This window comes from Plutella xylostella, chromosome 13 (assembly GCF_932276165.1).
Source record: "Plutella xylostella chromosome 13, ilPluXylo3.1, whole genome shotgun sequence".
NCBI lineage: Eukaryota > Metazoa > Arthropoda > Insecta > Lepidoptera > Plutellidae > Plutella > Plutella xylostella.
This window is the reverse complement of record NC_063993.1, coordinates 4,314,860-4,330,322: the sequence shown is the minus strand read 5'-3', so window position 1 is coordinate 4,330,322 and position 15,463 is coordinate 4,314,860. Positions and strand designations below refer to the sequence as shown.

General features: G+C 41.1%; 1 protein-coding gene across 1 annotated transcript in view; it reads right to left on the bottom strand.

Moving 5' to 3' along the window:
- Window positions 1-10,024, bottom strand: part of LOC105389593 (neurogenic protein mastermind) — a 42,914-nt gene extending 32,890 nt beyond the window's left edge. Inside the window, exons 1-2 of the mRNA XM_048624802.1 lie at window positions 9,330-10,024; window positions 2,060-2,270 (exon numbers count right to left, since the gene is read on the bottom strand). Of these exons, the coding sequence (XP_048480759.1) occupies window positions 2,060-2,270; window positions 9,330-9,394 (276 nt within the window). The 5' untranslated portion in view covers window positions 9,395-10,024. The remainder of the gene's footprint in view (window positions 1-2,059; window positions 2,271-9,329) is intronic.
- Between the last annotated feature and the right edge of the window lie 5,439 nt (window positions 10,025-15,463).

The window sequence follows — 15,463 nt, the reverse complement described above, 5'->3', positions numbered from 1 at the left end:
TTTGTTACCGTTCGAGAAGTACCAGGTGTTCCAGTAGCGAGAAGTACCAGGGCAGTATGAGCGCGAGCAGGCGGGCGCATGGTGCACTAATTGCTAGGTGTGCGGGACGGGATGGAGGGTCAAGTCAATTGGCGGAGCGCCCGCGCATCCGGCCGCGGAGCACGCGTTCATTCATTATCAGCATTATGATATAACATGAGCATAGGTACTGATTTCAGATTGGACACAAAATTATTACAATTAAATAATGTTATGAAATACTTCACTGATCCTTTACTTTACGTGATCTTTCATATTGAGCTTGAATTACCAAAGGGTAGTTAGAGGCGAACGATAATCAATATTCCAATTTAATTAATGTTTACCAAAACCGATCTGAAACTTTCCTCTAATGTAGGTAGTAGGTAGGTATTTCTGCGGTATTAATCATGAAATCTATTTTAAGATTAATTAGTATAGAGGGTGGAATGTTACCAGTGTTTGACCAAACGAAGGTTATCGTGCCCTGTAATGTATGGATGAACAATATTTTAATAACATTTAAATAGATATCAATTTTATGATATCTCGCACTGAAAAAAATCACTTCAGCCATTGCGTGAATTTTTACAGGATATTAATAATAAAACCACAAAAAAAAACATCCCTTTCAATAGATCAGTTCCATAGATCAGTTCCATAGTACCAACTAGGTACAGTTGACAGTACTTCTAGTCATTCCAACGCAATTAAAGCTGTCCGATGTGTCGGAACAATGCGAGTGTCCGGCGGCGGGCAGCGGCGGCGGCGGCACGTGGAAGTCACCGCCACTCAACATGCACGTGCCCGCACATCACGAGTAATGGGATTATGTCGCTAACGAAGGAGTCTGTGGAAAACACCGCAAGAGTTTCTGCCACCGAATTTGCGAACTACAGGTGTTTTTGCAGATTTTGGAGGGGTTGCTGCTGAGAGACTTTATGAAATCGATTATAATGACATTAAATTAAAGCAACTACATTGATGTGATTTCACTTCCATCACTAATGAAATTTGAATCCCAGTTTTACAGAGGATGTATTAATTATATGAGTCTTTTTCCAACACATCTTCGTTTGGCCAATCAGTGAGGCGCTGCAATCAAATGATATAAAATCGGATGATCATTACATCGCAACGCGACGACGATTTACGCCGCAAGTCGGCTGCAACTAATGTCTTACATAAAAATTGCGCTTTCACTCTCATGTCACGAGTCGCACAGGAATTAATAAATCTCTATAAAATTCCGTTTCATTCTATTTCACTAGCATATAGCTTTAATTGCTACTTCATACCACAATCGCAATAAGTATTAAAAGTGGTATTTTTAGGTAATATGGGCAAAGCTCTCTTGCCACTAATATTTACATGGTTCAGAGGGATCTCGAGCCAATAACACTATTGCAAAGTTAGAAAATGGGATCTTAAAGGGAGAGAAAATCTGAAGCCTCACCACAAATCCAACCATTTTTAAGTTCTTCAAGGGACATCAGTTCCATAACCCTTGCGTCTTCACAGACGGTCACATGTCTGTATGACGGGGGGTCGTGCGCTCGGGTGTCCAAGGTGAGCCGCGCAGGGCGCCGCGGGCCGCACTCAGGTCGACGCCCGCACCCGCTCGGGGGCTACAAGCTACAACACTAATTGCCGCAATCGGTATCGCAACTGAAACCTCTCATTTGCTTTTTGGCAACCATTTTCATACTTTTGTACCTTGCCGCCTCGTTTAGTATGCATTGTAAACCGATAGGTGTTCGATTCGAGTTTTCGAGTTTTGGACTTTTAGTCATATTTGCCTCCACCTGTAGTTTTCTATAGCAAAATCGACATTTACAAGTGATTGTGTTATTAATAAAGTATATGAATGTAAACAAAACTCCAAGTCGCAAAGTTGCGGCCTCGTTACTCAAATTGCATTGCTCTTCGTAGCGGGTCGGTGACCAACGCGAGATACTACAGAGCTTCTAGGGCAGGCTCATTTCGTGCACCCCCACACATTGTTGTGTACGTAGACTAGAAAGAGCCAAAATATACTGACCACATGCACGCTGCTGTGCAGGTTCCCGCTGATGGCGGGCAGGTCGGGCTTGCGGTCGCTCTTCTTGGCCTGCCGCTTGGCCTTGCCCTCGAGGAAGCGCTTCTGCAGCACGCTGGTCTCCAGGTTCTGCTGCTCGCACGCGCCGCTGAACGACTGGTCGAAGCGCGGTACGCACTCCGACTGCCGCCGCCGGTACGTCTCTATGCGCCGTCTGCAACAAACAGTACATGGTCAAGACAAGTTGGAAAAAATCCTAAGTCCTTGTTTACTTTCCTACTTCTTGATAAATTGGTTGGACATTGAGAAGGATTCAGTTAAGGTGTAGGTAGACGCGCCATAAGTAGATTGTTGTCGTGATCATCTTCAGCCATTAATATGTTTGCTGTTGGATAGAAGCGTTTTCCCAGGAGCGCCGCAACTCTTTTATCATTCCAAGATTACCAGGCTACCTGACTAAGATCGATAGTCTGAATTCTTAAAGCATGTTAAAAAAATATACTTATAGTCTAGCTGCACTTATGCACTTATACATTTTGTGATGATGGCTGAACAAAATCAGCATCGCTCCCTCGCCTTAATCTATTGTTAGACATAAGCCCCCATCAAGTCAAGAACTAAGGATTCTGCTATAATCAACATTCTTGGTAGATTCAAGATTGTATAGAAACGTCGACAATCATTGGGAAAGATTTCATAGAGCTTGTCTCTTAGAATCCTACTAATGTACATGTAGCTGAACGAATCAAGTACTACAAGCTGCGGCGCTAATTATGAGGTTAGCTGATGCATTTGGCCTCAGCCCTTCCCTTTCTCTACTTATCCTTGAGGCATCTGAAGTACGTTACAAAACTTAGGTAAAGAAGTAGCAACAGGAGGTTGGTAACAAACGGAACGTTCGGGGCCTGGGCCGATGCTCATTCAGCCGCAACTGCGCACGGTCACCTTGGCGCAAAATGCTAATGCGGACAATGTCTGAGCTCACATATAGTATAAATCATTATAACTATACCTAACTACAGTACACGTCTACCTATAGTTTCCATTTATTCGGCAAACGCTGCTAAGCAGCAAACGATTCAAGGTTATTGTCAAATTCGATATGACCAATGTAAAAAAAATAACAAACTTTACATACTGTATCTGATACTCATCATCATATGGATGCGAACGGCTTTAATCATCAACTTTGTAGAAGATAGAAATTACATAAAGGAAACTGCTGTGTTGTACTAAATAGCTAGGAACAACATAATGTTTTCATCCAAATGTTGAGTGTTAACATTCAATATAATTATTTTTTTATTATCAAAGTGTTGGTTACGTAATCTACGCCGCCGCGACGTCACCCGAACACTGCTAACATAAACATACCTAACCACTTATGTTGTGAATAAGTATTTACATATATTCGCTGCTGGTGATACGATACTGTGTACCTAGTAGTAGGTACTTACTCAGAGACCGCGGCGATAGCGATAGCGCCAAGTAATTTCATACTGTACAATGTATCCTATCTACCTTACTTGAATTCTTTGTTTGAGCTTTATACTTGAGTTGAGTGAAGTTGTATGTTCCAAGACATCTTGGGTGTGATTCATTGGATGAGATGATGACAGTGGTCAAGCGCATCTTTCTTCAAATCCAGTTTACGTAAAATCTTATCTTATCTGAATAACTTGCTGCAATACTGAATTGTAATTCTGTTGGTACCGGTTATTGCTTCCACAATCTACTTTGTAAAATTTTCTTCTTTATCATTTAGTTTGTTAATCATCATCTTTTCAACTACCGAACATCTCTACAAAATAAATCACACTAAGGTCCTTTTAGGTTTAGGATAATAATATTATAGTACTTTTATACCAATAATATATATATTTATAACCAGCTGAGCTGATCATGTACCGATAGGTTTCGTTCCGAAAAAAATGTAAGGATGAGTGTTAGATGAAATGGGAAGAATCAGTAAGTATCGAAACCATAGCTATCCATAGCTAATTACAGGGATACACTAAAAGTACAACAACGTGTGCTATTTATAGGTAAGTAAAGTACATGTGTAGAGAGAGCCGGCTCACGGGCGGGATATCACTATCGCGGTGCACTTTCCCTGAGTGCAGCACTAGCGGCCGCCGCCGCCGCCGCTGCCGCCCCGCCCGGCTGCAGCTAATTGCGCCGCGAGCCCCGCACTTTCACCGCTACCTACTATTGGCGACGAAAGTAACTCCTCAAACAAGCTCCATATAAATCAGCTAGCCCTTTTGCCTACTGAATATTCCTGATGGATGACGATTTGTTGGAATTTGTACACTGACGTTTCTGTTTGGGAAGTACTGATAAGCAGGTAGCTGATTACAGTACGATCTTATCGAAATCCGCCTGCATTTTTATCTATATTTCAATTTAGCGTTCCAGAGTTTCAGTTGGAGTTGTCTTGGATTATGCCCCGACTACTTTTCAGATGTGGTGATATGTAGATATATGTAGATAGACACTCTAACATCAACGCAGTTGTTTAGGGTTAGGTTTTTCCCCCAAAGTAACGATCTAATCGATAATATCTTAGAGGGTACGGCGAAGGGCGGCGGGCCGCTTGAACCCGGCGGCGGCGGCTCGCTGCATCAGCTCGTAGGTGTTTTTGTTTGGTTCATTGACCAGCGCCGCATGTCGCTACGCAAACAACACCTCCGATAAAGTCCCGATTGTGTGTCATGCTGTGTCACTGACACCGCCCCTGCCGTCCTGCCACCGACTCATGTGATACGAAAATATCCACGGCTTATCTTAGCCCACTTGCACCTACTTCGATTCATGGGCATACGGTTCCATTCAAATAATCTCTGCGGTGTTGTTGAAAATAGGAGCAAAGTAAATCCTATGTGGGATCGACCGAGGCTCACATATGCCGGCTGTCCCGGCGTGGGCGGACCGACTAAAATTGATTGAGGCTGAGTGATGATGAGCTCAGACACGGCGCAGTGTCATCGAATAGATTTTACGAACAGTTATTTCACAAAAGAGGGAATCGAGTATCGACCGCTCCTATTATCAGAGATCTTTCTCAATCCACATTTTACGACTTTCTCTACAACACGGGTAGTCGGTGTAGCAGCGCTCTCTCTGAGAAATATTTCAATAAATTACATGCATGAACTCTACCATTCTTGATGTTCACAAGTTAACTATTTTACTTTTCCAATGAGAAAATATCTAGGCTGTAATCATGTCTTATTTTCCTGTCGCTATCTAATCCGAAGCGTATTTTTTACATCATTTGTGTACGTAAGATGCACGTTTCTAGGAACTTGCTGCTTCTCTTAATTGACCCCATGAATTGCAGAGCGCCCGGAGATGGGCAAAAAATCTATGGGTGAATGAAAGGAAGAGTGAATCTCAATGAGCCACCATTCTCTTTCTCTTAAAGACAACATAGTAAAAACGTGCGACGGCGACTATAGTTTACTCACAAAGAGTCAACAAGTGTGTAGAGTTATTCAGAGGCCGATGTGAGCATATTATGAATTATGATATGAGATGGCTATTGAAGAGTGGTAAGGTATGTCTGAAAGTACTAGAGTAACATGTGTCGCTATCTATCACGAATGCCGATCTGGAAGTAAAACAAACATCGCCCACGTCAAGGTACTTGCAGACCTGCCAACTTACCGCTGATCTTATTCCACATAAGCAACAATCCGTGAGATAGTCAACGTAAGGGCTACTTTTCATTGACAAGAGTGTACGATAAGTTTGTGAGGGCGTCAGTACGTGCAGCGAGCGATGTCGACATAGCGCATGCACTTAGCAACTGCACACAATAAATAGCTACTTAAGTATTCATTGAGCGAGCCTGATATAAACAGAATGATATGGATAATCTTTGGTATAGTTGTGTTCAGTTCAGTTTAGCTCCCAATACGTGGTACGCTACGAGAGTTCAATACCAACTGAAACTCTTTGATTTAATGAGGCAGAAAAGTAGTATAAATAATCTTTGCGGTTAATGGAGACTGAAATGACTTTATGTAGAGCACAGAGGCATCACATCACGCCCGCGCGGTCCTTGGGTCTCGACCGCCGGTACCTAATTGATTGTTTACAGTTTAACGTGATCGTGACGCAAGCGGGCCGCGGCGGTGATGCAACGGACCCGCCGCCCGACAGAGTTACGTGCACCAGCAGACGCACCGCCCGTAGATACTAGTCTAGTCTAGTAAAGTCACTACGAAGTCTTCATTACGTTTGATCATAGACGAGAGAACGCTGGTATTCATTGAACGTATTTTAATCGCTATCATAAATAAATCACCGAGATTATTGGTCATTAAGGCTAGTTGCCTATAAAAATATTGAATGAAGCAATCGCGCGAAGAGCTTGAGCCAGCTGGGGAGTATCCCTACAAACGATCCCATTAACACGGGGATGCCCCTCGCCGCCAGCCCGCCTATATTGATCGCGGGCTCCTCTAGATACTGGACGCACTCACTGCACCAGCACGAGTATTTCCTCCCTCATTGATTGCAGTCACAGAGTGCGCTGAGGTCTCCGGAATGAGGACATTTAATGAGACGGTTGTTTCTTGCAGTGCACTAATGGTAGGCTATGGATACCTTGCATACAGTTTATGCAACGGCCGCGAGGCTGTTTCGGTACCGTTACGCCTAGCCCGCTATGCCATGCTGTACTACATAACACAAACGTTGGATAGTTCACTCTTTAGTTTGTATACTTGTGTACATTTCTATGCTCACGAATAACCAGGCAAAGTAATCTAGATTCACAACTCTCAAACACACATGTAGTGTGTTATGAATACGCATGTAAAGATATAAGATAAAGTACTCTTGTTTTCACTCTTATGACGCAGGTTTTAAGGACAGTCAGTACCAACAACTTCCTATGTAAGTATATGTGTAGAGTCGATGGCTACATGTCCAGTCGCCGGAGACAATAGGTAACAAAAGCAATGATTATGCATGAGTCCTTTCACAACGAGCCAAGTTTCGTCAGTTCTCTAACTCAACACAAGATAAACATAGTCCACGATATCGATCGATGAACTCTTATCACAAAATAGATAACGCGAATCAATTTCAAGATCCACCTTGCGTGAGGCGGTAACACCCGGCAACAGTAATAGCGGTATTGGAATCATGGGTTAAGTAAGACACGCTACGTAATACAACCGAGAGCCTAGGTCTGCTGGAAATGTTATAAAATCAAGACGAACCGCGATATCGTAACGACTGAACGTCGCCTTCCGTAGTCAATAGACTTGATACATAATCCAATACAATTCACTCTAACTTGCCGCTTGCCTACATGTTACATATTTACGAACAGATGATCGTCATCTTCACGACCATGACAGGTCAAATGGGTACCAGAAAAGTCCACCCGAAGGTCGATATTGCATTTGTGCTAAGTAGAAAGTAACACCTTGTACATCATATTATCACTCTTTGAATATTACGTAATTATTGTCACAGAGCGCAGTCACAGTAAGGACTAGCACAGTGAAAACGTTTTTGCTCATTGCGTGTGACAAGCAATTAAAGACGGACTGCTTGTACAGGTGATTTCGCACCATCGGGGTCGTTACTTGGCAGGTGTCTATGGACTGCGGAGTGTGTCCACTGGTTGTCGCTGTGCGGCAGGACGCGGCGCGTGCGGTCAATGTCGTGACGAGCGAGCGCTCGCCCCACGCGCCTAGCGGTCCTCGCGGCGGAAACAACACCTACCTACCTACACACTGCTTTCAACTCCTCATCATGGTTTCGTGAAATACCATTTGAATTTTATGTGTGTAAAGATTGTACACATTTCTTGTGTATATTTCGAGGCTATATTTTCGAGGTCAATGTCATACAAGCAGGTGTATTTGCACCCTATGCACTTCACAAAATGTGTGTCAGGTTGAATGTAAATCAACTTCATATTGCATACTATTGTACAAGTCTAGAAGCGTCCGTAGTCGAGCGGGCCTCAGTGATCGTAACTGATCGCTGAGGTTAAGCAACAACTGACACGGTCAGCCATTGGATGGGTGACCAATTTCAAGTGGTGCTTTTCTGGACGCTTCCGTGCTTCGGACGGCACGTTAAGCCGTGGGTCCCGGTTGCTGCTTCGGCAGCAGTCGTTAAGCCTAGTCAGAGGCCTTCGGGCGGCTTGAAAACATCTGACAGTCGGGTTTCCCACTTACCCGACAACTCTCTCAGCACAAGCTTGCTTGTGTTGGGGTCCACCAACCCGCACTTGGCCAGCGTGGTGGACTAGGCCTAAACCCTTCCTTCATTGGAAGGAGACCCGTGCCCCAGCAGTGGGGACGTAATGGGTTGTGATGATGTACAAGTCTATACTAAATGGTAGGCTGAAAGCTGTATTAAAGGCATCTAAGCAATTTCCGGTATAGTGATAAAACAAAAAGTTTTAGGTCCTAAAAGAGGATGATAATATTTGAAAAATTACTTTGTTTTATGAAGTACCTATTATTTTCTAAAATTTCTAGAGACAATGGTGCTTGACTATTGGCTGATTATATGTGATAATAAAGGGACATTATTACATTCATTATTGCACAAATAAATAAGTGTACAAAGGGTGGACTTAATGCATTTCTACGAGTCAACTCATAGAAACATTTATCAACATTAATTTTATATAGCCAACCATTATTATTGTTTAATGCACAACTTCTGACTGCACTTGCCACACATAAACACTGCATGGTTTAAGCAGCAGGTTTTTGTTGTAACTTATGTAGGTACCTATTATAAAATGTTTTTGGAAAATAAACGAAATAAATAAAAAATAAATAGGAAGTACAGGCGAAAGTATGTTATATGGTATGTAAAAAAAGGATCAGTATTACCACTATTTCATGTAGTATCACAGTATATTTAACTGAACACGACTCAAGTGTAATAGATTATAAGAATGCAAACTTTGTATGTGTAAAAGATAGACTATTCTCGATACTTTATTCTTTAACTGGTAGGTCTAAATTAATTCTGAAGATGAATAAGAATGTACCATGTCAGAGTCAGAAATTTATAAGAATAATGTGATTGTTGCTCTAATAAACTTTTCTTGATATTATTTGTGTTGTAAAGTTAGCATTGTCGGAATCTACCACTTGGGTAGATTCCGGTAACAACTATATTAGTAAATTCTTATTACACACACTATGCTATGCCGAGTTAACTATCATCATCCATCACCTTAACCATACAACAAGACACTCCAGTGCATCTCCGGGACAGTTCATACCTGAGGCGGTCAACCACGGCCTGGCGCTTGGGGGGCAGGATCATCTCCTCCATGGGCTGCAGCATGTTGGGCGGGTGCGCGGGGTGCGGGGCGCGCGCGGGGTGCGGCGCGCCGCCGCCCACGAGGTGCTCCACGGTGAGGCCGCTGCTACACCCTTCACCTCCACCGAGCTCCCATCCTCAGTTCTTAATCACACAAAGTCATAAGCTCAAGTACTACACCGCAGCCGCGACAGCAGTACCCAGTGGCCACAGTTCGTCCTGAACACTTTGAGCAAATTTTTCATGTTGACACTGAAAGTTCACCACCACAACAAACACAAATGCTAAACCTTGTTTTCACTTTTCCTCCGCGCGAAAGTTATTTGGCTAATGTATCGTTAATTCAACTCAAATCGGTATTTTTGTTTTGTTATCAGACTTGAAAATAAACTGTATTTGTTTGATATTTTGGAAGTTACGAAGTCAACATCACAGTTTCACTTGTAAAAACATGCACTAGTTTTAAATTCAGTCCATTGGCGTTGAAAGGAAGAGAGTACTTATAAGGTTTGATACCACTAATAGTATAGAATAATAAATTTTGCTAAGGAAATGTAAATTATAGAAATAATTTACAAAACAAATCCAAAAACTACGCCTCACAAGCAAATTATCAAGTCAACTGACGCTTTTTTGACGGCAAAACGAATGAATGATATGTCCAAATGAATGAATGAAACTATGAAACCGTTGTTTGTCTGGCCATGTATAAGTACAAAATTACCCCAGTTTATTAAAAAAATAAAATAAATAGTCGTTTATTGTAAAAATATTAAAAAGCTTACCTAATTTTTTTTTAAACTTTATTTTTATTTTTAATTATGTCTAAAAAAAATGTTATAAAAGTAAATAAATTAAAAAAATAAAGTCTGTAACTATATTGGCACTTATAAAATTATAGTTCTTGTACATTTTCACTTACTCATTAACTACCTACTATACTATCCCTCGTGGGATAGGCAGAGGTGCATTGAATCATTGAACATCGACTTTGATGTGTCGTATGACATGTACGTTTCATTCTACTAAATTGCGTTAAGAATATACATATCTGTGGTCGTAGTCAATAAATTTATAGATTTTACTAATTTTCTAATTTTACAGATTAGTATTCATGCGTTAATATATATTTTTTAAAGTGACATCCATATCAATCAACGTGGAATAAGCTGTAGGTAGTACTTTATCAAATTCTCATTCTTCTTTACGTGTTTTGATGTAAGTATTTAATAAAAATAGTTTAAATTTCATTCATAATATTTTCGTTTTGTGCTATTATTGCAATGCATTGATTTTAAGCAGTTCAACCTATGTCATAAGTGATTTTCTCACCGTTAGTTAGAGCAACAAAACCTAACGCAAATGTGTTTAACGATAGCAGTGAGTCAATGTAGCGTGTTTACCGTGAGTTGACGAATCACTCGTACTACGCTTGTTTTATTTTGGTGTTCAGACGGATTGTGAAAATTCTCGCACCTCAATGGAAAGATTATTAAGTCATGTAACACTAAAATGTCATATAAGATACATAATCTTTATTCTGAGTTATCGACTGTAAAGGTCAAGATATCCCGGAAAATATGCCATGCCTCTTTATCTTTAGATGATCTCCAACTCTAACGGAAGGTCATTTCGAGGTGCCCCAGTCACTCCATGGGGTGGTAAATTAATAAAACTCAGCAACTCAGTGCTCTAGCAATTTTCGTCCTCAGAACAACGACCTCCTCAACCATTCTGTTCTGTCATTTGTCATTTTTGACATAAGCCAAAAATCGTACTATTTCCAATTTCCAACTATTTCGTGGGGAAGTGTTTATGGCGGTGCATGTGCTTTGCAAAAAATATTCATTCCTTGCTAAAAAACTTACTTGCTGCTTGCTTTCTTGCTTTCCTTGAATACTTAACGATCTATTAGTGCTGTGTTTATATATTTATGTGTTTATCTTGTCTTAGAGTCTGGTAATTTTTTATTTTTTTTAGTTTTTTTTTATGTTTGAGGACTATGGAGGGTGACAGGGATAGACCGCCCCCAGCCCCCCCTGATCCTGACGTCTCTGACCCTCTTTCCCCTCTACCTCCTCCTTATTCCCCATTATCTAATGGCGATGACGAATTAGAACAAAATAGGAGAAAGCGTCCCATAACTAATGATAGTGAGGATGAAACCCCTACAGTAAAATCTGTAAAGACTTCGATTGGTCGAGCTCGATACTCGGCTATGGACAGACCCCCTTACCTCGTCCACGTCTCCCGCTATGAGCAGGAATCAAACTCAGGTTCAACAATGCACCCGATCAAATTTGGACAGCTCCTTATGAGACTGAAAATAACAAATATAATGCAGGATGGAATTAAAAGAGTTGGCCGCAACCGTGTAGCCGTTGAATTTAAATCCCCAGAATCTGCCAATGCCTTTATTGTTCACCCAGAACTAACGCTGAAGGGCTATTTGACCAGCATCCCAACCTACAATATTACACGTATGGGCATGGTCAAGGAAGTCCCATCAGAATGGTCAGAAGAGGATATTATATCAAATTTAACTGTTCCCGCGGGTTGTGGTAAAATTCTCAAAGCTAGGCGCATAAACTACAGATTAAAGAATGCAGAGGGTTCCACAGAGTGGCGTCCCTCACAATCGGTAGTCCTGACGTTCGACGGACAAATCTTACCCCAAAGAGTATTCGCTTGCTATTCATCCCTGACAGTAGAGCTATACCACTTTCCCACCATAATATGCTTCAATTGTTGCCGATATGGTCATACCAAAACCAAATGTCGCTCCAAACCAAAATGCTTCCGTTGTGGAGACAATCACTCCAGTGATAGTTGCTCCACTGCAGAATCAGATGCGTGCTGTATGTACTGTGATGGTAAACATTACGCAACAAGTAAATCTTGCCCCGAATACCAAAGACAAAAAAACATAAAAGTAGTCATGGCTGAACAAAATATTTCCTTCGAGGAAGCTTCCAAAAAATTCCCGTCTGTGTCTCGCTCTTATGCGGATATAACCAACTCTTTCCCACAGTCCCTTCAGAGTTCGCCTATATTCTTGTCACAACCCAGTCAATCTCAACCCGCTTCTTCTTCTTTTTCTTACAGAAAAACCATCACAAAAAATCGAAAATCTCATGCCCCGCTTCCCTCTGGCTATGATAAACATGCTCATCAATCCATCGTTAATAGCTATTCTTTCCCATCTTCCCCAAATGGTTGCGCTCTCCAAAACTCGTCTCAACCTTCATCATCTGATAACTCCACTTCACAAATAATTGAACTTCTCCTAACACTTTTGTCTCAGATTATTTCAAAAAATAATTCATCTCTACCTGACCACGTTGCAACCCAAATATTTCAGCTTGTAAAATTATTTAACAATGGCCCCTCTGACATTCCTCCAGTGGAACGCCAGGAGCGTAGCTCCTAAAAAACATGAAATTTCTTTCTTGATTAACAAACATTCTCCATCTTTATTTGCCATCAGTGAGTCCTGGCTACAGCCAAACTGTAGCTTTAATATCCCAGGGTTTATCTCCTTCAGAGATGACAGACCCGATGGCCATGGTGGCACGGCAATCTTAAGAAGCAACCGCATTCCCTCGTCTCCCATTCCTCTCCCTCCCTTTGACGATGACGTAAATGTCATCGGTATTCAAGCCGAAGGTATAAATTTTATTTCTATTTATATAGCTGATCCAAATATTAGAATTATCCCCTATATCCGTAGTTTAATTCTTTCCGTTTCCCCCCCATTAATACTCCTTGGTGACTTTAATGGACACCATTACTCCTGGGGCTCTTCCCATTGTGACGTATTCGGCACCGCCCTTTCAGATCTTTTTGATGACCTTAATATGTGCATTTTAAATGATGGATCCCCCACTCGTCTGACCCGCCCGGGTGAGAGTAAAAGTTGTGTTGACTTGACAGTGTGCAGTGCTGATATAGCTTCCAGTTTGCAATGGAACCGGCTTAATAGTACACATGGAAGTGACCATTTCCCAATCAAAACAACCTTTTTTAATAAAATAGTTCCTCATAAGGAGTCTAATCCCCTCCTTAAGTATAATTTATCAAACGCCAACTGGGAGACATATCGGGATTCTCTTGATTCGTTTATTGAGCATCTCCCTGATGCAAACCCTTCAAATATAACTTCGTGCTTTGAAAACTTCTCTTCTTCTCTTTCTTCTGCGGCGGATGTTTCTTTTCCTCTTAAAAATTCTCATTCGGGCAAATTATCCTCTCCCCCGTGGTGGGATAGTGAGTGCTCTGATTTAATAAAAGAACGGAACAAAGCTGAACTAGTATATAACCAAAATATGACCATTGATAACCTAGTATTATATAAAAAACTCCTTGCAAAATCTAGACGAGTTTTCCGTAAAAAGAAAACGGATAGCTGGAAAAGATTCTGTTCCTCACTATCTCCCTTTACGCCCCCTTCCCTGGTATGGAAATCTATTAATAGATATAGACGTGGATGTTCCCCTAATAACTCCCCCCCAATTCCGAGACCCATTGCAGAAGCCTTTTTTGATAAACTTGCTCCACCTTTTGTTCCACTTGAAGACGATCTACCATATTATTCAGAAAGTGGTCCATCTGACAATATCCTAGATTCCCCTTTTACCATGAATGAACTTTCTTCCGTTCTTTTATACGTTCACGATTCCGCCCCAGGTATAGATGGTTTTCCTTACTCGTTTATTTCCGAAGCTAGCCTCAAATGTCAACAATACTTCTTAAACCTTATCAATTTATGCCTCAATCTGGGTTATGTTCCAAACACTTGGAAGTGCCAAGTCATCCTTCCTATACTTAAGCCCGGAAAGGCACCAGACAACCCCGACCATTACCGCCCTATTGCTCTCTCTTCAGCCCTCTCTAAAATCATGGAACATCTAATTAAAAATAGACTAGAGTGGTATGTCGAAAGCCAAGGTTTATTAGCAGATTCACAGTTTGGCTTCCGTAAAGGGTATAGTACCATGGACAGCATTAGCCTTCTGGTCTCAGATATTCGCATCGCTTTCAGTAGTAACGCCTCCGTATTAGCTGTATTTTTAGATATTTCCTCTGCTTATGATAATGTGCTGCTTTCAATGCTCAGGTATAAATTACGCCAGCTGAGCATTCCTGATAAGTTAGTAAAGCTCATAAGTAATCTACTTATGTCTCGTACTGTTTCTCTTCGGGTTCCTGGGGAGGACTTTGAAACTAGAACTGTATGGAAGGGTCTTCCTCAAGGCTCAGTGCTTAGCCCCCTGCTTTACGATATTTACACAGCTAAACTTCACACTTCCCTTAACGCAGACTGTAAAGTATTGCAATATGCTGATGACTTGGCTATATATATACCCTGTGATTCAATAGAAGATGCCAATGAATCGATACAATTGTCATTAGACTCTCTCAGTGAATGGCTTAACCTGCATGGGCTCCATCTATCAGCACCTAAAAGCAGTGCAATAGTATTTTCCAGAAAACGTAATATCCCCGAAGTTAACGTAAAGATATGTAACAACAGTGTTCCAGTTAATGACAATGTCAAATTTCTTGGCGTGTTTCTCGATACTAAGCTAACGGGTGTAGTCCATCTAAATTACATTACTAAAAAATGCGAAAAGTCTTTAAATATCCTCAGAGCCCTATCCGGCGTCTGGTGGGGAGCCCACCCTTTTACTTTAAAACTTTTATATAATGCTCTTATCCGTAGCGTCTTAGATTATGGTTCTTTCCTCTTAGAACCATGTAGCAAATTAGCTTTAAAAAAACTAGAATCTATCCAATTTAAGGCTTTAAGAATAATAACTGGATGCATGAAGTCCTCCCCTGTCAATGCTTTACAGGTTGAATGCGCTGAGCCTCCCCTTGACATCAGAAGACAATATCTATCGGATCGCTTTTTATTCAGAACATATATTAGGTTATCACACCCATTATTTGAAAAATTAAAAATATTATACAGTCATTGCAATAAAAGTAAATACTGGTCTCATAAAAATCCACCGCTAATACTAAACAGTTTTAAAAAAATTCAGGAAATTGAAGAAACATGTCCCATTTTAAGATTTAAATATATCCCAC